Genomic DNA, 22,301 nt, shown 5'->3' with positions numbered 1-22,301 from the left:
TTGAGTATCTTATTTCTACTCCTTCCACTCCTCGAGAGTCACTTGTTACCACCACCATTGTATAGTATGTAGGTTTTGGCATGCATAAATAACACTTAAGCATTTGAGTTCGCCATCATAACAGGAAAAGATTTAGAAATACATTTCCCCTTCGTTAATAGTAATGTCAGTATAGTGAGTTTGAAGAAAAAAAAAAAGTGGTACAATAGTAGAGAAAAATCGTTGCGTTTCACATGCAGGTCTAGTACTACCATGTAAGAATATACTCACAGAATTAGGCCAACTGTTATTGTTTTGCTGTTGTCATGCAGGGGATTCAAACATGTTTCCCTTCGCCCGACATCTGGTATTTGGTTGGTTCTGTTAGGAAAATCTGGCATTTCATTGGTATAGGTCACACACAAAGAAAAGGGAAGGCATTTTCCAAAATTGACTAAGCCCTATCTTAGCAGTTGTAGAGGATGAGATAGTATAGGAATTTTTTAGGGCATTGGTTCTGCAAGGGCATTGGTTCCAAAGCAGAGCCATAACTACACATTTTAGTGCCCTGTGTACATAAAAAGCATTGGTGCCGCCATCCAAAAGTGTAGCAGGGAGAGTGGCGCATGCCGAAAAGAACAGGTGTGGTCTCGTTGGGATGGGGCGTGACCACACAATAGTACCCCCAATTTAAATGATGACACAAACTAGTGCCCCTTCATCACATTACACCGCACAGTAGTGTCCCTTAGTCACCATACATCACACAGTAGTGTCTCTTATTCATGTTACGTCACAGAGTAGTGCCCCTTATTCACATTATGCCACACAGAGCCCAGTCACGTTATTCCACATGGAGCCCATTCACGATATGCCACACACAGCCCATTCACGTCACGCCACACAGTAGTATTCCTTATACACGTTGTGCCACACAGTAATATTGCCCCTTACACATTATGCTACACACAGTAATGCCCCTTGTAACACATTATGCCACACAGTAATGTCTCTTATAACGCATTATGTCACACAGTAATGCCCCTTATAATATTCCACACACAATAATGGCTCATAACATTATGCCACACACAGTAATGTCCCTTATAACATGATACCACACATAGTAATGCCCCTTATAAAATGATTCAACACACAGTAATGCCCCTTATAACATCTTGCCACAAAGTAACACCCCTTACACATTATGACACTCCCCTCCCTCCCCCTGTGTCCTGCCAGCAGCCCTCATCTCTCTATGCGTCCAGCAGCCTCTGTCCTCTCCCTGTGTGCCAGATCAGCAGGTGAATTTGATGCCAGGCCACCAGTGCACCAGTATGCAGCTGCAGTCATTCGAGTCTGGTGCCGGTCGCGAGCCAATCGGAGTTCGCAAACTGGCAGGCGCTGCTGATTGGCTGCCAGTCTGCGAGCTCTGATTGGCTCGTGACTGGCGTCAGATTCGAATGAAGGTGGCACTGTCTCTCAAGGGCTGCGGCTGCAGGTCCACCAAATGCACACTGCTGCCATATGGGCACCTCTCGTTGGCACTGGCCGCACCAGCCCTTCTGGCCTCTGCCAGAACTGTAACATGGCCAGTCTGGACCTGCTGTCCAGCATTTGTGAGCTATGGGCCTGATTCAGAGCCGGACGCTATTTGCGCTCGCTCGTTCAGAAAAAGGGGCCGGCTATTTAAATTGAGCGCTCGCTCTTTGCGGTCTGTTGACGCCTCTATGTCTGAGCGAGCGAACGAAACATGCGCTCGCTATTTTGTAAAGACGCCCCCTGGCCGTTCGCATCCTACGTCATCTCCGCTATTTATTTGATTAATCGAGTACATCGAAAGGAAACTGAACTGCTCGCAGTGCTTGTGGTAGGATTTTCCTACCGCAATCATGCAAACAGTTCAGGCTAAGAAACAACCAAGTGATGTGGTCGATGACGCTGCTTTGTTAATTATGCACACCCTTAAAACGCCCGTTTTGACCTTTTGGCACGCCTGCGTTCGGATCACTACTCCCCGTTTTCAAGCACCTTCCCCTGTTACCACCCACAAACGCCTCATCCTGTCACTCAAATTAGCAGGCACTCGCTATTTTGCGAGTGCTCGATTTCCGACCGAAATGACTGGTTGGCGCATGCGCATTACGACCCATACGCATGCGCAGATGTGCGAACATCGCTCTGACGAACGAGCGGCCGCTTACGAGCGGCTCTGAATCAGGCCCTATGTGCAAATGCAGCCATTATTTACCCCACAAGCAAAAAAAAGTATGTTTTAGCACCCCTTGTATTGCAAGATGGTTTGTCAAGGTGCACAGTTACTTTCTTTATCTTAGTCTATTCCCAAATCTGAATCAGGCCCAGAATACAGACGCTACACATAAAACCACCCCCCAACAGTCATCCAGGTCTTGTTTTTTTTTTTTTGGAACATCGCCATTTGCGATAAGCTTTTTTCTTCTATACTACAAGTACAACACACTCATCCTGTATTGCTATACACCAGACACCATCATATTGATATCTAGATGACTAGTATTGCTGCTGTGTCAAAGCACTCAGTTGGCAGAGTTACAGTACATGGTAACAGAAGATGAAAGCTAGACGGACACCGGTCTGTCAACCACAATCGTGCACACCTAAGTAATTCCCATGTACTGTATAACACAAGACACAAATCTCAGTGAAACAGCTCAGTTGTTTCCTATATTAGAGAAGCGAATTCCTTAAAAAAAACCTGATTAAATTAGTAAACGCTAGTCTTTTTGTCAGTGTTTTCTAAAAGTCAATTCAACGTATTGTACAAATGGCTCAAATTAAACAATCAATGGAAAACCTATTATAAAAACAGAACTTGTTTTTATAATTGTATTTTTTTTTTTTTTATTGTTGTTACTGTATAAATGTTCTAGCTGCTAAGATTATCTTGTCATGTGAATGTAATGCTGAAAATTATATGAGATTTGACTAGCCCTGTGAATTTTCTATGAATTTAACTACAGGCTGGTCTAGTTCAATTAATGTTCTAGTTTTTTGATTGGCTAGAACAGTGCATGTTGAGAATCGGTATGTAATAGTCGCCGGTTCAAATCTCGTCACGAGAAGCCCGACAGCAGGAGATCCCGACTCCGGCTGGTAAGTACCCTAACCCACCCCTACCCCACCCCCCCTAACCCTCCCTTAGGGGTGCCTAATCCTCCCTTAGGGGTGCCTAACCCTAAAACGCACGGGGTGGTGCCTAACCCTAAGTCCCTCCGGGGGATGCCTAAACCTAACCCCCTCCCCTTCCTGCACCCCAAACCTAACTCTCCTGGGTGTTGGCTAACCCTAACCCTCCCCCCTAGGGGTGCCTAACCCTAACCTTCCCACCAAAAACCTAACCCCTCTACAGTCCCTAAACCTAACCTTCCCCCTCAACGCTAAGGGCACCTCGGACATCCCTCATTTGGGCTGTCGTCCTTCGGCGTTCTGGCGTCAGGATAGGCGGCGGTATTTTGATGCCTATTTGAAGTTCCCCTTCAGGCTTCTTGTGTCGGGATATAGAATGGCAGCATTTAGTCCGCCGGTCTATAAACTGCATCCCAAATGTTGTAGTATTCTGATTGGCTATAGTGTGGAGTAGTCTTGTGAATGTTCTAGAGTTCTGACTTGCCACAAGTTGGTCTAGTCCTGTGAATGTTTTAATTATATCTTTGGCTACCCATGCAAACATAGGGAGAACATAAAAACTCCACACATATTTCCCTTAGTGGGAATTGAACCCAAGACCTCAGTGCTGTGAGGCAGCTTATGAGAAATTGTTAGACTCTGGTGGTCAATCAAATTGTGATACTGTGGGCTAAAATCAGATCCACACTGTAGTTGAGTGATTTATTGCAACTGCGCATGTGTGAAAATTTCAGAAAACAAAGTGCATGCGTTACACAAAGTGCTGTTGCGATCGATTCAGGCAGTATCAGAAAGGTGGGGGAAATTTGATGGGTGTTCCTGGGCGGGAACTGGGAGGTGGGTAGTAGTGCATATTGATGATGAGGCAATGGCCCAGATGCCTCCCCTTGCTCTTTATAATCTGGCTCTGTCAGTACAAATGACCACTTGTCCATTAACTGCTTCTGGTTTACAACTGTCTGTGAACCAAAGGCAAATCAATCGGGAACAGTGCTGGTGGCCCCATATCAGTGTGGGCCCTATACTACTGTACCTCCTGTAACCCCCCTGTTGGCGGCCATGCCCTTAGAACCCTGCCCTGATAAACTAACAATATATCTGCATGTGGACGATAATGTAATCGCAGCTGCGATCCCATACGCAGCTTCTGTGCGAAAATATGCAAATTTTGCTACTGCCTGGAAAGTATTAGGACACCCACTGGCAGCTTTGCAAGTCGAAGGAAGTCCGTACAAATATCCAGCAGTGGTTGCAGATTCTTTAAATATCCAACATCTGAGTAACCCTGTGGTCGTGCAGAATGGCCGAGGTAACTGAGGGCCTGATTCAGAGCTGAACGCTCTGACCAGAGCGCTCGCTCTGAATCAGGGCCCTCCTACCTGTTTTTGGAGCGGCCTCATGGACGCTCGTATAGCTGTGGGTTACCACCCACAGCTATAGCGAGCGTCCATGATGATGGTCGTGATGGTCAAGACCATTGGGCTTGCGACGGAGACCCTGCGGTAGGGTCTCGCTGCTGCAAGCCCTGGAGTGATTTTGGCTCTATCAGAGCCAAAATCACTCCCACTGACATCACTAGTGATGTCAGTGGGGCCGGCTTCAGACGGTAGGCGTTCCCATGGGAACGCCTCCGTCTGGCAGGCACGCCCCCGGCACGCCCACCAAAGGGGGCGTGCTGTCAATCAACATCGACAGCACGCCCACTTTGGTGCGAGACCCGGAGCGATGGAGAGCCTGTCGCTCGCCGGGTCTCGCGCATGCGCACGACGGAGCTCCCTCCGTCGTGCGCATGCGCAGTGGGGGAACATCGACCCGCTTGCGAGCGTCCTGCGCTCGCGAGCGGTTCTGAATGACCCCCTGAGACGCTAGTGGCATATTTTTTGCGTATGGGTTCACAGATTTAGGCAGATACACTTCCCGAAAACGTTCACGATACGCCTGTGTTTTTGCCACCACTCCCCATAACCGCCCCAAAACTATCCAGTGTCAATCACTTTGCAAATAAATCCTCACTGTGAGTGGCATCACCAGCTTGGCGCATGTGCAGTGCAACCATGACGCATGCGCAGTTGGCCAATAATTGCTCAACTGCGTAAATATCAGTATTGTGTCCACATCTGAATCAGGCCCTGTGTGCTCAAGTGAGACTGAACACATTGAGGCCCATGTTTGTAATAAACATCTCATTCAAGAGTCGTCATGCAGTGTTAGTTGTCTATTAGAGACCGTGGGGTATGTTTACTAAAGTGCGGGTTTTTAGTAGTGGAGATGTTGCCCATAACAACCAATCAGATTCTACTTATTATATATCTAGCACCTTCTAGAAGATAATAGCTAGACTCTTATTGGTTGCTATGGGTAACAACTCCACTTCTACAAACACTCACTTTAGTAAATATACCCCCATGTATTATGCATTCTTACCTACTTTTGAAAAAGCTTTTCAGAGAGATTGTGAAAGCAGCGTACAGTGGACGTGTGCTGCTACATCAGAGAGGTGTGTCATAAAATTGATTTACATTCAAAATAATGTAAATGAGCCCCAAAGCAGTTAGTAAGATCTACTTGTTGATGAAAACACACTGATACTTTTCAGAAAATATATGTAACCATAGGGATTATTGTGCTTTATAACCAGTGCAGGGAAATTATACTAATGTAAAGATCTGCTTCATAAAAGGTGTAAGGTGCAATCAGGGAGATTACTGGACTCTTCAGGGAGTCAGGGAGGTTGCTACTGTTTCAGGGAGTCTCCCTTACAATCAGTGAGAATTGCCAAGTATGGTATTATGTCTGATTTAGGGCGAAGTGACTAAGCATCGTATTAGCAATGCGGTACATCCCCACCTGACTTCGGGTACATACCGTGGTTCATTACCGCGGTATGTACCAAGAATTTCGCAAAGGACAGCTCTCCCGATAGAAGCTGTCCTTCGTGATGCTGCCGGGCAGAGGGACTTCCGGGTTTAACACCCAGGCGGCCCCCTGGCGTCCTGCTGCACAGGTGCAGAAGGCCGCCGGCCACGGGGGCTCATGGGAGGGATCCGATCAGATCACTCCCAGGCTGGAGCGTCCCGATAAGCCCATAGGCTTCTATTGAGTAACGCCACCTGAAGGTGGCATTACCCATCGGGACGAAGCACCGGTATACACCGCATTCCAGGTGCTTAGTACATTCGGGGAATGCGGTAAAACCCCCAAAACTGCTTATTTCTGTTGTTTTCATTATGTCTTATTTTACATGAAAGCAAACTACATTTCCATACTATAGATTAGGTCACGTGGCCAAACTAAGCCTATGCCAAACCTGTACATGTGGATAACTGACATGTGTAAGATTTTTATTTTGTCAAATGAAGACAATTGACCTGAATGGACACACGCAGCCCCCTTATTGCTGTACTGTGACACCTGTTCATCAAGAGAGAAGGATAATATAAAAATTGATTCAGGAAGAAGAGAAGGATGTGACTATCAGCATGCCAGCTTTAGCTAACCTAATGCCCTCTCTAGATGGCATTAGCTTGTTTGATTGCTGAGAAAAGCTGTGTTTTATCTGACAGTCAATGGGGCAGAGGGATCAATTCAGATCCCTCCCTGTTGTGGCTGGTGCACCTCCTCCTCTGCTTGTAGTCTCACAGCAAAGGGGACCTTGTTTCCAGCAGCAAGTTGCAATGTTCTGCAGGATGTGTTTTGTTTGTAATAGTGCAATGTTCTGCAGTACTTGTTATACTGTGCATACTGTTTGCACGGCTTCGGTGCAATGTTGTGCAGTACTTGATGCTAGGCAGGGAACAAGTACTGGTAGCTGGTATTAGAGCTTCTTACCTCTAATAATCTTTTACAGTTAGATGCGCACTACTGAGTTTGATTCTGCGCCTACGCAATTAGAGAGGGAATAGGGAAGACTTGTGAGAATAGGATCAGATCCACAAATTGACAGCAGGTTTTCTGAAGTGCTTTCCCGGCTCTGCAAGATTGATAAGTAGGGCAGAAAGCCTTTTTTTCTGCTAGGTGCAAAATGGACTGATACAGATATGCCCAGCTATATCCTTGTCGCTGGCGAGGCAAATTGCGCCATGCATAGTGCTGGACACACACTGCATACACGACCGCGCCTCCATAGGAATGCATGGTGCGATCACAGTGCATGCCATTGCGTACCATGGCATATACAGGCGCGAGGAATCGCATGGCGCGATCAGCCACAATGTACCTGGGCGCATCTGTAATTATCGGGGCTAATATTGATAAACAGGCCAGTGAATCAGGGTGTCTTCAGCTTTACATGTCACCAAAATTATTATATTCAATGTTTAAACATATTCTATGAATTCTAGTATACTATAGCAAGTTTATATTTATATTGTACTACTAGCTGTAGTACCCAACACTGCCCGGGTTTCAATTATATTTGGCTTCCTTAGCCTCCGATCACTTCAGAGGCCAGCGTTCACAGTTCAATGCTGGTACCTGGCAGGCTGTCAGCTTAGACAGCTGCCGGTTACACAGTGCGTGGCACCTCCGGTAACCTTCGGCGCCTGGAGCCTGCGCTCCACTGGAACTGCCCTCCCTACTCCTATGGTGCAAGGGTGTCTGAATGCATAACTAGACAGACAAACAGACGAATGCATTTTATATATAAGATGTAAAGTCTCACAAATCACACTTTCTTGCAAATAGTAACCAGTGCAAGGTCTATGCCATGCTAGAAATGGTAATATAGTAGGGGTGAGCGGGTTCGGATTTCTGAAATCCGAACCCCCCCGAGCCCCCCCGATCCGAGTCCGATCCGAGTCAGGCTCGACTTTTCCCGCCTGACTCGGATCTGAAATCGAGGCAAAACGTCATCATCCCGCCTTCCGAGTCTCGCGGGTTTTGGAACCTATATAAGGTACCCGCGTTGGCGCCATTTTCTCACTCGGCTGTGGACAGTGAAGAGGAAGGGTGGGAGTTAGGGCTGGCTGGGCTGTGTAGTGTAGTGTAGTGTAGTGCTGCTGTTGTCCACTACTTCAAAGTCCATAGGGGCTGGCTGTGTTGTGCTGTGCTGCTGTTGTTAATAGGGGCTGTGTCCACTACTTCAAAGTCCATAGGGGCTGGCTGGACTGTGTTGTGCAGTCAGTTCTCCATAGGGGCTGTGTCCACTCCAAAGTCCTGTGCAGTGTCCCAGTCCTAAAGGGGTGCTGTAGTGTTGTCCAGGGGGTGATCTGTCCATCAGGGGTGCTCCCCCCAAGTGCTAAAAAAATAATATATTTTCTGTGTTTGTGAATTGTGTGCGCAGTAGCCGCACGTGCATCAACAAAGTAGTGCCAAGCGTGTGCCTGTGTCATAAGTAAAGGGTCGGCTGGCTTGACCGTTAAAGGGTGCTGTAACCCCCAAAGTACACTCCAGTCCAAACCAAAAAAATAATTATTTTCTGTGTTTGTGAATTGTGTGCGCAGTAGCCGCACGTGCATCAACAAAGTAGTGCCAAGCGTGCGCCTGTGTCATAAGTAAAGGGCCGGCTGGCTTGACCGTTAAAGGGTGCTGTAACCCCCAAAGTACACTCCAGTCCAAACCAAAAAAAAAATTATTTTCTGTGTTTGTGAATTGTGTGCGCAGTAGCCGCACGTGCATCAACAAAGTAGTGCCAAGCGTGCGCCTGTGTCATAAGTAAAGGGCCGGCTGGCTTGACCGTTAAAGGGTGCTGTAACCCCCAAAGTACACTCCAGTCCAAACCAAAAAAAAAATTATTTTCTGTGTTTGTGAATTGTGTGCGCAGTAGCCGCACGTGCATCAACAAAGTAGTGCCAAGCGTGCGCCTGTGTCATAGGTAAAGGGCCGGCTGGCTTGACCGTTAAAGGGTGCTGTAACCCCCAAAGTATACAGTCCAGTCCAAACCAAAAAAAAAAATATTTTCTGTGTTTGTGAATTGTGTGCGCAGTAGCCGCACGTGCATCAACAAAGTAGTGCCAAGCGTGCACCTGTGTCATAAGTAAAGGGCCGGCTGGCTTGACCGTTAAAGGGTGCTGTAACCCCCAAAGTACACTCCAGTCCAAACCAAAAAAAAAATTATTTTCTGTGTTTGTGAATTGTGTGCGCAGTAGCCGCACGTGCATCAACAAAGTAGTGCCAAGCGTGCGCCTGTGTCATAAGTAAAGGGCCGGCTGGCTTGACCATTAAAGGATGCTGTAAACCCCAAAGTACACTCCAGTCCAAACCAAAAAAAAAATTATTTTCTGTGTTTGTGAATTGTGTGCGCTGTGGCTGCACGTGCATCAACAAAGGAGCAGCGCCAAGCGTGCGCCTGTGTCCCATAAGTAAAGAGCCGGCTGGCTCATTTCTTAAAGGGTGGTGTAACCCACAAACTGCACTACTCTCCAGCAAAAATAAAAAATATTTTCTGTGTTTGTGTGCGCTTTAGCCGCACGTATATATCAATATAACATAAATGGAGGACCAAACTTTCTCTGATAAAAATAAAATAGGGAAAGATCAAGAACCACTTCCTCCTAGTGCTGTTGCTGCTGCTGGGAGTTGTTCATCATCCCAGAGAGGAAGTAGGAACATCACTACTTTTACTAAACAATTGACCCTCCAACAGTCCCTAGCGATGAGGATGAAGTACGACAGCAGTCATCCTGAAGCAAAACGTATAACTGAGGCCTTGACTGCTATGTTGGTGTTAGACGTGCGTCCGGTATCCGCCATTAGTGCAGTGGGATTTAGACAATTGATGGAGGTAGTGTGTCCCCGGTTCCAAATCCCGTCTAGATTCCACCTGCATCCTCAAAGCAGCAGCGACAAGCGTGCGTCTGTCTGTTAAAGGATGGTGTAACCCTCAAAGTGCGCTCCACAAACAATAAAAATATTCTTCTTCTTTTTTCTGTCTTTGTGAATTGTGTGGGCTGTAGCCACACTTGCATCCTCAAAGCAGCAGCGACAAGCGTGCGTCTGTCTGTTAAAGGGTGGTGACACCCTCAAAGTGTGCTACACAAACAATAAAAATATTGTTCTTTTTTTTTCTGTCTTTGTGAAATGTGTGGGCTGTAGCCGCACCTGCATCCTTAAAGCAGCAGCGACAAGCGTGCGTCTGTCTGTTAAAGGGTGGTGACACCCTCAAAGTGTGCTACACAAACAATAAAAATATTCTTCTTTTTTTTCTGTCTTTGTGAAATGTGTGGGCTGTAGCTGCACCTGCATCCTTAAAGCAGCAGCGACAAGCGTGCGTCTGTCTGTTAAAGGGTGGTGACACCCTCAAAGTGTGCTACACAAACAATAAAAATATTCTTCTTTTTTCTGTCTTTGTGAATTGTGTGGGCTGTAGCCACACTTGCATCCTCAAAGCAGCAGCGACAAGCGTGTGTCTGTCTGTTAAAGGGTGGTGTAACCCTCAAAGTGCTCCAAAAAATAAAAAACTATTTTTTTAATGTGTTTGTGACTTGTGTGCGATGTAGCCGCACGTGCATCAACATAGTAGCAGCGCCAAGCGTGCGCCTGTGTCATAAGTCAAGGGCTGGTTTGGACATCTGGTCCGGACTGAAGGACGTGCCAACAATTTCTGACAAGTCTACTGTCACTGCATATGATACTGTCCTCAAAGCAGCAGCGACAAGCATGCGTCTGTCTGTTAAAGGATTACATCGGTGACAGCATCCAAGTAGGCATGTCAGACAGTCCGTACCTGTACTGGCAGGAAAAAGAAGCAATTTGGAGGTCCCTGTACAAACTTGCTCTATTTTACCTGAGTTGCCCCCCCTCCAGTGTGTACTCCGAAAGAGTGTTTAGTGCAGCCGGGAACCTTGTCAGCGAAAGGCGTAGGAGGTTGCTTCCACAAAATGTGGAGAAGATGATGTTCATAAAATGAATTATCAACTCTTCCAGGGAGACCAGCCTCCAGAAAGTACAGAGGGACCTGTGGTTGTGGATTCCAGCGGGGACGAATTAATACTCTGTGAGGATGAGGATGTACACAACACTGAAGAGGGTGAGGAATCGGTGGATGAGGAGGATGAGGACGACATCTTGCCTCCGTAGAGCCAGTTTGTGTAGGGACAGATTAATTGCCAGCTTGTTTTGTGGGGGCCCAAACGAACCAATCATTTCAGCCACAGTCGTGTGGCAGACCCTGGCGCTGAAATGTTTGGTTTGTTAAAGTATGCATGTCCTGTTTATACAACATAAGGGTGGGTGGGAGGGCCCAAGGACAATTCCATCTTGCACCTCTTTTTTTTCTTTGCATTATGTATAGTTTGGGGCCTAGTTTTTCAAACTGCCATCCTGTCTGCCACTGCAGTGCCACTCCTAGATGGACCACGTGTTTGTGCCGCCCACTCGTATCTCTTAGCATAGTCATCCAGCTACCTCGGTGCAACCTTTTGGACATAAAAACACTATTGTGAGGTGTACAGAATAGACTGGAAACGAGTGGAAATTAAGGTTATTGAGGTTAATAATAGCATAGGAGCAGAAAAACCCACAAATTCTGTGATTTTAGCTGTTTTTATGCTTTTTTCAAAAAAATACAGATCCAAAACACAAAACCCAGAACCCAAAACACGGAAGGGTGGTTTTGGCAAAACCAATCCAGATCCAAAACACGAAGAAAGATCCAGATCCAAAACCAAAACACGAAAAGTGGCCAGTGCACACCCCTATAATATAGTAACCTTTTATGAATGTGTCTACATAACTACTCTATGGGCCAAATGTAATAGGGTGAGAGTTTAGAAAAGTGAGAGTTTCTGACACTTTTTAAACTTTGCCAATGTAATAGAGTTCAAAAACAAAGTAACAGAGCGAACTTGCATGTTTTTTTAGACTTGAAAAACTCTCACGATTTAAAATCTCATTCAGATGTTTTCCCGTTTTGAAGATAAAACTCAACCAATGTGAGAGTTTACTGCTAAACTCTCACATTTTCTAAACTCTCACCCTATTACATTTGGCCCCATATGTTCTTTTAATAACTTCCTAGCCATTCGTTAGTACCATGCCATTAGTCAATTATATTGGTTAAAGGTAAAATTTAAATATTCGCTACATAAACAGATCTTAACATGCCATGTTAAGTAAAAGGGATATCTCTCTCAACTGATCATCTTGGTGAAACCATGCTGCACTGCAGGTGGGCAGATTTATAATGTGCAGAGAGATTTAGATTTGGGAGGAGTGTTTCCAAACTGACATCTAAATTGTAGAGTAATAATAAAGCTGTGCAGTATTTGTGGGCTACATGCAAAAGCAGCCAGTATTTACTAGAGATGAGCGGTTCGGATTCTGTGGAATCCGAAACGCTCCGAACATTGGGGATCCGAGTCCACCCAAACCCTGTTCGGGTGTTCACCGCCTGACTCGGATCCCCGTTCGGGGCCGAACGGCGGCCGCCTGATGTCGGATTCTCACTAGAGAATCCGACATCAGGTCTCCTCGCGTGTAGGGCAGAGCGCAGTGATAGCGCTCTGCCCTACACAGACACAGACACACAGCCGCCAGCGGCAGCTGTGTGTTTGTTACAGCAGCCAATGAGAGTCACACAGACTCTCATTGGCTGCTGCACGGAGGGAACCGGCTGGAGCTCACACATGAGCTCCGTCTTCCGGCTCCCTCCTCAGCGTGTGACAGAGCGGACGGCGCGAGAGCGGGGAATCAGGTAAGTTTTATTTTTTTTATTTTTTTACTTGTCAAAGGTCCGGGGGCGCTACTGGGGGGGGTCTGCACTACTGGGGGGGGGCTATAATACTGGGGGGGCCATACTACAGAGGGGCCTGCTACTGGGGGGGGCTATACTACTGGGGGGGGTCTGCACTACTGGGGGGGGTCTGCAACTGGGGGGGGCTATACTACTGGGGGGGCCATACTACAGAGGGGCTTGCTACTGGGGGGGCTATACTACTGGGGGGGGTCTGCTACTGGGGGGGCCATACTACTGGGGGGGATCTGCACTACTGGGGGGCCATACTACAGAGGGGCCTGCTATACTACTGGGGGGGTCTGCACTACTGGGGGGGGTCTGCTACTGGGGGGGCCATACTACTGGGGGGGCTTACTACTACTGGGGGAGGGCTGCTACTGGGGCAGCCTACTACGGGGGGGGCCATACTACAGGGGGGGCCCATACTACTGGGGCAGCCTACTACTGGGGCTGCCTACTACTGGGGGGGCCTGCTACTGGGGCAGCCTACTACTGGGGGGGCCATACTACTGGGGGGGCATACTACTGGGTGGCATGCTAATGGGGGGCATACTACTGGGGGGGCCTGCTAATGGGGGGCATACTGCTGGGTGGCATGCTAATGGGGGGCATACTACTGGGGGGGCCTGCTAATGGGGGGCATACTACTGGGGGGCATTCTACTGGGGGCACTGCATAGTGGACCCTACTACTAAGGGGACTGCATAGGGGGCACCACTGCTGGGGGACATTGTGTAAGGGACACCGCTACTGTGGGCATTGTGTAAAAGGGTCACTACTGTGGGCATTGTGTAAAAGGGGCACTACTGTGTGTCGTAACATAAATAAGAGACACTACTTTATGGTGTAATGTGAATCAGGCCCTATGTGCGGTGTAATGCTAATAAGATTGTGCACTGTGACTCCTAGGGCCGTAGCCCACTTTGTAAACAAGTACTGTGACTCTGCTGGCCGTACCCCACTGGGTGGGTGCACTACTTTTCATTTCTGCCACTGCTGTGTGGCAATGTGTCATAGATGTGCTTTATACTGTGGTGTCTGTGTCGTTGTGCCGCTGCTTTGTCGCTTAGTAACCAGTCAGCTCACTGCAACCTTTGGCCAATAATGTTGAAAACAATATTATAAGCTGTGATATGGTCTAAATTGACTGGAAATTAATGTTATTGAGGTTAATAATACTCTAGGAAGAAAAAAAAGACCAATTTATGTAATTTTAGCTTTTTTTGTCAATTTTTGTAAAAAAATCCAAATACAAATCCAAATCCAAAGCCAGTCACCGCAGTTTGGCAAATCCAAATCCAAATCCAAAGCCGGACGACGAATTAGAACCAAATCCAAATCCGGCAAAAATGGTCCGGCGCACATCCCTAGTATTTACACTACATGCAAACATTTTTATGTATTTACACCCCTTGCACTGCAATATGGTTTGTTCAGGTTCGCAGTTGAGAGAGATATCTCCCAACTCTGAATCAGGCCCATAGTACAATATTTATTTGTATATGGAACACTTATCCAGATATCACTTGATAAGTCTGGAGACGCTTCCACTGTGGAAGAAGACAGATGACAGACTCTCATTTAAACTGAATGCTGCTCTTCTACTACCTTAAATATCCTACAGGCATCAATTATTTTACAATATTGGGCTTAACCACTAGTAATTCTTGGCACTACATATCAGCCTTTTTGTTTTCATCATGATCAAATAAGATACACTGCTTCAGTCCATTAAGACATCAGTCATCAGGATATGTTCATTGGCAGACAAGATACAAAACATATTACCTGTGTAATTCAAAACCTGCTCTTAAACCACCTATTTATATAGTTTTGGCAAGAAACATGGAGGTTTACATATTTCAAGAGATTAATTATTCCAAAGTAATTACATGAACGTGAAGCAATTTTTTTTTTTTGTTTCTTTGGAACAGATTCATTGCCTGGAGCAGAAACATTAATGGAGGATGATGAAGAATTTGAAAGTGCATCTCAAGTGACAGGACCTGTAAGTAGATGACAATAATAACAATTTGAGAAATGTATTCGGGTGACAAAGGAAATGTGGATAGAAAATGGCAAAGAAGATTTTTCTTCATTATATTGCAGTTGACACTATTATTACAGATAAACGGTAGGAATTATATTACTTTTATATAAACTTCTGACGCAGCTGGTGAACTGTTTTTGATTTCTTTTTAGGGGGGTGGAGAGAAAGCTTAGGGACCCATTAATCAAAGAATGTTAATACCAGCGTATTTCGTTTAGTATCACAGTGATAATGAATATGCCTCTGGTATTCAACATTACTTACCTCGCCGGCTAGGACCAGCAACGTCCCCCTCATCGGCGGCATTCTGCACTCAGCTGCTAGCAGCCTAACACTGTCCGCGTCAGCCTTCTATGTCATGTGCATGGGCGATGGCCAGTCTGTGGAGCATGTGCATGACCGTTTCACCTGGCGAGTAGCCGGCATTGCTGGAACCGGAAAGGCTGTGCTGGGTCCCCATTGCGGGCAATAGGGACCGTAATGCTCTCACCATCTATAGATGGCGTAAAAGATACAGTGACAATGCTGTTTGTGAAATATTGAAAGGAGGACTTAATCCCTTTAGCAGGTGCTAAAGGGGTTATGTATCGTTGATAAATGAGGCCCATAATGTTTAGATTTCTTGTTGTACAATTAACAATGTAACGGAAATATACTCATGCCATGGTCCTGCACTAGTCTGGTGAGTTTGTTTAACTATGTTACTTTTAAACTAGTATGTTTGGACCCGTCATACGCCAAGTGATGTCAGTGGGAGTGCTTTTGGCTCTGATAGAGCCAAAAGCACTCCAGGGCTTGCGCCAACAAGACTCTACCACAAGGGTCTCATCGCAAGCCCGATGGTCGCGATGGTCTTGACCATGACGACCATCTTCCTGGCCGCTCGCTATAGCTGTGGGTGGTCACCCACAGCTATGCGAGCGACCAGGAGGCCGCTCTAAAAAAAGAGAAGGACGGCCCTGATTCAGAGCGAGCGCTCTGTCAGATCATCCGGCTATGAATCAGGGCCTAAGTTTTTAGAGTTGTCCTGCAACAATATGCTGATGAAATATACCTAGTTATTAAGGATCATCTTATGCATGGTGATGTAATGAATTGCTTGCCTCCCACTGCAGTAGGTCATACAGTACATCACTGAGGCACAGCCTCACAATTGTAGTTTCTGCAAAACAGTGAAGTAACTATTGGGGGTGAGGGGGTGCGGCCGCTACAGGCCTCAAAAGTGAGGGGGGCCCACCTTTGCCACCTGTGAATCTCTGAAAACAGCACAGTGGCAGATACTTCTGAGCAGATGTATGCACAGTTGGAGCATGCACCAGAAGAGTTGCCCCCACCCAGGAGGCTAGAGTGGCATCACCATTCCCCTACTGAAAATGACTTCTTTATAATTGCCCCGTCCCTGCTTCAAAATCAATAACAGTAAGCAGGTGCATTCAGCATTTACTAGAGTAAAAAAAATGAATAGATAAAGGCAATAGCTTCTATATCATTGTGTGAAAACCTTGGAATCCTTGCTCTAAGTTACATATGTGAATGGTTTCATGGTTGATATCTTGAATCCTGACAAACAATTATTACCCTGTAGTTATTGGTATTAAACTTCTTTAAATGTCTTTTGATGTCAGCCAAAGAAATTCTGAGCTTATGTACCATTTCATGACAAGTGACCTTGTATAATGTGCTAATGATATCCTATGTGGTGCCCTGCACTGTGTAATTGGCATTTACTTTGGATGGATGTGTTTGTCTTGGCTGGACACGCACTTTACGTACAGAAGACCCTGATTGTGGGAACCACCACTTATAAGAAAGTGTTCAGTTGAGTAGTTCAGTGAGGTGAGCGGGTTAATACTGGAACAGGAATCGGTGATTAGATCTCTGGGGATTTTCTCATGGCACTCTGTGACCTTCAACAACTCACTTTCCTTCCGCTGTGCCTCCTGCAATTAAACATTGTGCTAGAACCAACATAACCAAGGAGAACATCCACTGCCTTGATGTTATTGTTGAACATTGTGATCGCTTATTTCCGTAATTACCCAACTAGAAGTGTGGAACATTCACTATGAATTGTGTAGAAATTGGAAGCAAATGCTCAACAATGTGCTGCTGGTGGTTTTGTACATTTTTTATTTCCTGGTAAAGTACTATAGTTTTCTTCAATACTGGCCTTTCTGCAGACAGATATTTTGTACATAACAGTGGTGTAATAAGTATATTTGTTGACTAAGTTTTCTGCTGAAATAGAGAAATTGAAAATGATGAGCAACAAGGTCATCCATGTTGTGTGTCCACTTCATTCCAGTCTATGTCAAAGCTTTATTGAATTGCTACTACATTTAGCAAAGTGATAATGCTTAGTAGAGGTGGCCTTGGGCTCGAGCTCATAAAAGGTGCGTGACCATGGAGGCATGGCCTCATGTCATGCCCCCATCTCTCTGCTTGCTGATCTGGAAGCGGAGCTGCTTGGCCAGGCTTTCGGGCCAGACCGACCCATTAGGCTTTCAGCCTTTCTGGCATTTGCCAGAAGTGCAAGGTGGCCAGTCTGGCCCTGAGGCTTAGGAAGCTACAATTCTTATTGCTCTATTAGTTGCCCAGTTACTTTTGGGGTCTATTTAGTAAGCAGTGTTAGGAGACAGAGTGAAAATAAGGTGCCAGCCAGTCAGCTCCCAACTGTCATTTTTCAAACACAGCCTGTGAGATGACAGTTGGGAGCTGATTGGCTGGCACCTCATCACTTTCTTATCACTTTTCACTCTGTCTCCTGACACTGCTTAGTAAATAGACCCCTTTTATTTTTCACTCAAGACAGACCAATTGCATTCTCACAGATTCCCTGTTTGTCTTTAAACTAGAGATGAGCGGGTTTGGATTTCTGAGATCCCAGCCCACTCGAATTTAGTAGATCCGAGTCGGATCCAAGCCGGCTCGGATGTTCCCGCCTTACTCGGATCTCTCAAATCGAGACGAAATCTAACGGTTCGCAAGCTTTCGTCTCTATGATCAATGTAGTATATAAGGGACCATGCGATGGACGCCATTTCACTCCGGCTGTGGAGACTGAACAGGGAGGGTGGGGAGTGTAGGGCTGGGAGAGGTGCTGGTGCTGTCTGCTGTGCCCTGGGCTGGTTACTGCTGATCCATTCTGGGCTGGTGCTATCACTGTGCTGTCTGCTGTGTCCATCTGGGCTGTTGCTGATCCATCTGGGCTGTCTGTGCTGTCTGCTGTGTCCTGGGCTGGTGCTGCTGATCCATTCTGGGCTGGTGCTTTGCTGTCTGCTGTGTCCATCTGGGCTTGTGCAGAACTCCAGATACATCTGGGCTGGTGCTGTATCCATCTGGGCCCAAGTTCTGGACTCAAAAAAAATATATATATATAGTCAAAAAAAAAAATCAATCAAAGTGTCTGGACCCAAACCCCCCCCCCCAAAAAAAATAGTGTATTTTGTCTATTTAGGCTTAGCCACACAAGATACAGTGATAACCACTTGCTCCTAAATGGCGATAAGACTAAAGAACTGGTAATTGATTTTCGTAGGAGATGTTTAGAGCAGAAATTGCCAGTGTCTATCAGCAATCAGGATGTTGAGACAGTTGAGTCTTTTACATTTTTGGGTATCCAGGTTGCATCAAATCTGACATGGTCTTTAAACACACTGGGCCTGATTCAGAGCCGCACGCTATTTGCGCTCGCTCGGTCAGAAAAAGGGGCCGGCTATTTAAATTGAGCACTCGCTCTTTGCGATCTGTTGACGCCTCTATGTCTGAGCGAGCGAACGAAACATGCGCTCGCTATTTTGTAAAGACGCCCCCTGGCCGCTCGCATCATACGTCATCTCCGCTATTTATTTGATTAATCGAGTACATCGAAAGGCATCTGAACTGCTCGCAGTGCTTGTGGTAGGTTTATCCTACCGCAATCATGCGAACAGTTCAGGCTAAGAAACAACCAAGTGACGTGGTCGATGACGCTACTTTGTTAATTATGCACACCCTTAAAACGCCCGTTTTGACCTTTTGGCACGCCTGCGTTCGGATCTCCACTCCCCGTTTTCAAGCACCTTCCCCTGTTACCACCCACAAACGCCTCATCTTGTCACTCAAATTAGCAGGCACTCGCTATTTTGCGAGCGCTCGATTTCCGATCGCACTGACTGGTTGGCGCATGCGCATTACGACTAGGGATGTGCAGGCTCGGATAGGTTCGAGTTTGCACGTTGAGTTCTGATTTTTCCCTCCAAAAAAACGGAACTCAGAAAGAGGCAAAACGTCATCTTGCATGGACGAACATCAGCATTCCTGGACAAAAGTCCAGGAATGATGATGTTCGTCCATGCAAGATGACGTTTTGCCTCTTTCTGAGTTCCGTTTTTTTGGAGGGAAAAACCGAACTCAACGTGCAAACTCGAACCTATCCGAGCCTGCACATCCCTAATTACGACCAATACGCATGTGCAGTTGTGCGAACATCGCTCGGAGCGAACGAGCGGCCGCTTACGAGCGGCTCTGAATCAGGCCCACTGTCCCTAATTAAAAAGGCATAACAGCGCTTGTTTTTCTTAAGGCGTTTGAGGGCTTCAGGAGTTGGTAAAGTAACCATGTTAAACTTTTACAGATGCTCAATTGAGAGCATTTTGACGTTTGGTATTATTATCTGGTATAGCAACTGCACAGCAAGTGAAAGCAGTGCACTGGAACGGGTTGCTAGGACCGCTAGCAAAATCATTGGCGTGCAGTTGCCAACTATTCATGATGTTTATGGGCTTAGGGTTCTAAAGAGAACCAAGAGTATCATATTGGATCCAAGCCATCCATTTTATGAATTTTTTGATAAGCTTCCGTCTTTAAAGCGGTTCAGAGTACTGCGGGCACGTACGAGTCGCTTGAGGGTTAGTTTTCTTCCATCTGCTGTGCGCATGCTGAATGCTATGAATGTATCTTTTTAGTTAAATAATTTTTATTATTTTGTGAAACTGTCTGTAACAACCTCTACCATGGGTTGCTATTTCACTGTTTTTTAGCGTGTTTTGTGTAACGTAATTTCGTCTGTCAAACTTGTTTTGCTGATGATAACAAATAAATTCAAATTCAAATACAGCAACGCAACCTAGTGCTGCCCGACTCCAGTCGTCACCAATATGTGCTCTGGGCCTTAGTTCTGGACCCGAAAAAAAACAAAGTGTCTTTTGTATATTTTTTTTCTGTGTGCGCACGACTGCACGTGTGTGAATTTTGTAACTGCACCTTGGCTATACTATTGGTGCTTGTGACACTGCTTCAAGACCGCAGAAAATATGGAGGGCTGTCACATGACAGGAGAGCAAGGCCAAGAACCACATGTTGTAGCTGCCGCCAGCAGTCATCATAATAATGCAAGGCCGTCAACTTCCTTGTCCTCTATGAAGGCTCATGCCTTCAATCCTCAAGGGTATCCCAACCATCATCTTTGCACAGTCCTCAACTCTATTAATAATTATATCAATTAGTTTTGAGCCAGCAAGCTGGATGCAACCTTTTGGCCCTTTAACTAGATGAAAAAAATCAATATTGTGAGCTGTGAGGTAACCAAAATTGACTGGAAACGACTGGAAATAAATGTTATTGAGGTTATTAATAATGTAGGAACAACAAAAGGCCCAGTTTATGTGATTTTACCTGTTTTTTTTATTTTTTAAGAAAAAAATCCAGATTCAAAACCAAAACACGAAAACAAAACACCAAGGAAAAAATCCAAAACCAGATTCAGATCCAAAACCAGGGGAGATCCAGATCCAAAACCAAAACACGAGGGTCGGCGCACATCTCTAAACTTGAGCAGATTTTGGGCCTCATTTATCAACGAGTTTTATCACTCACAACAAGTGCTAAAACTCGTTGCGTATGATAAATGGTTCTCCAGCCAATCAGCTCACACCTGTCTCTATCTATCTATCTATCTATCTATCTATCTATCTATCTATCTACACACACCTCTATCTATCTATCTATCTATCTATCTATCTATCTACACACACCTCTATCTATATATCTATCTATCTATCTATCTATCTATCTACACACATCTATCTATCTATCTATCTATCTATCTATCTATCTATCTATCTATCTATCTCTTTTTTTTGTTTCGTCCCCGATAAAAAGTATGGTGATCACTGCCCATTATATTAATTGAATCTCTTCAATTACAAATTGCATTTTGTATTCTGCAGTTGGGCATACAGTATTTGGCAGTAACAACAGACTGCAGTTATATAGTTAGTTTGTGCATCATACATTATTTTTAACAGATATGTTGTATGTACGGTACTTCTTTTTTTAATAAGCAATCAGGCTTTTGGCCTACTTGATTAGTAGTTTAATAAAAAAACAAGTTGTTTATGAAGAACTTTGCTTGACATTTCATAAAAAGCAGTTTGGTTTATGCACCTAGTACCTGTTTTTTGTGGTGAATATTAGAGATTATAGAGATTGTTTCTCTCGTAGTGTATATACACTTGCATATGTGATGAACTGTTAAGAATTATCTTTCCTAAGCATTATGTTCTTATTACATGGCAGCTGTGATAATGTAGGCTTTATTTTACTTTTAGACAGTTCCTTAAACCTTCTTCTGTCACACGGGAGGGGTTTAAGCTTTGACGACGCTGCATGCAATAACTGCTGGGTGTCATTTCTCCTGCATAATAGGTAATGTACGCCCTCATTTCACATCTATATAGCAACACAAGTGATTAGCATTTTACAGTTGGGGAGTTCTATTAATATAAATGTATTGTTTTATTCCGCTAGCCATGTAATAATACAGATACAGGATAATGATAGAAAATTCTTGTCTTCAAGCACTATAATGATTTTTGCTTTAAATATTGGCTTTGACGATGATGACAGGATGACATTCCATCCAGTGTTTTTGCAGTCTGTAGGTTAAGATATAATGCAGTGAGTTGACATAATGAAATGTGACATTTTAATCTCAGGAATGTAGATGTATGAGGTGTGACATACGAGCCCACTAAAGTGCCACTGCTTAAGCATGGGAACAGGCAAAATTCAATGATTTCTTTTAAATCTAAGAAAACAGCATTTTCTTTTTCAGTGTTACTGTAGATGAATGCTTACGTTTCTAGGAAAAAGGAAAAACACACAATAAATGAATATTGGGTCTAGGTACTAAGCTGTGTTAGGAGATAAAGTGAAAAGTGATAAGGTACCAGCCAATCAGCTCCTAACTGCCATTTTTCAAACACAGCCTGTGACATGGCAGTTAGGAGCTGATTGGCTGGTACCTTATCACCGTTCACTTTATCTCCTAACACAGCTTAGTAAATAAGACCCCTAAGTGTTGTGGGCTCATTCACACATATGCTCTAGGTAAATGGATATAAATGCACAAAAATGAATGTACCCTTTATGATGTCTATGTAATGTTTT

The 22,301-nt window shown here is 45.2% G+C and overlaps 1 protein-coding gene across 2 annotated transcripts in view; it reads left to right on the top strand.

Annotated features, from left to right (window-relative positions):
- CUNH8orf34 (chromosome unknown C8orf34 homolog) overlaps positions 1–22,301 on the top strand; it is a 351,910-nt gene that overhangs the window by 210,781 nt on the left and 118,828 nt on the right. For both annotated transcript variants that reach the window (XM_088471481.1, XM_088471480.1), the window contains exon 10: positions 14,755–14,828. In XM_088471481.1, coding sequence (XP_088327607.1) covers positions 14,755–14,828 — 74 coding nt within the window. The remainder of the gene's footprint in view (positions 1–14,754; positions 14,829–22,301) is intronic.

This window comes from Taudactylus pleione, unplaced genomic scaffold (genome assembly GCF_031769625.1).
Source record: "Taudactylus pleione unplaced genomic scaffold, aTauple2 ptg000114l, whole genome shotgun sequence".
Taxonomy (NCBI): Eukaryota; Metazoa; Chordata; class Amphibia; order Anura; family Myobatrachidae; genus Taudactylus; species Taudactylus pleione.
Note: the sequence above shows the minus strand (reverse complement) of the source record. Positions and strands in the feature narration are given on the sequence as shown.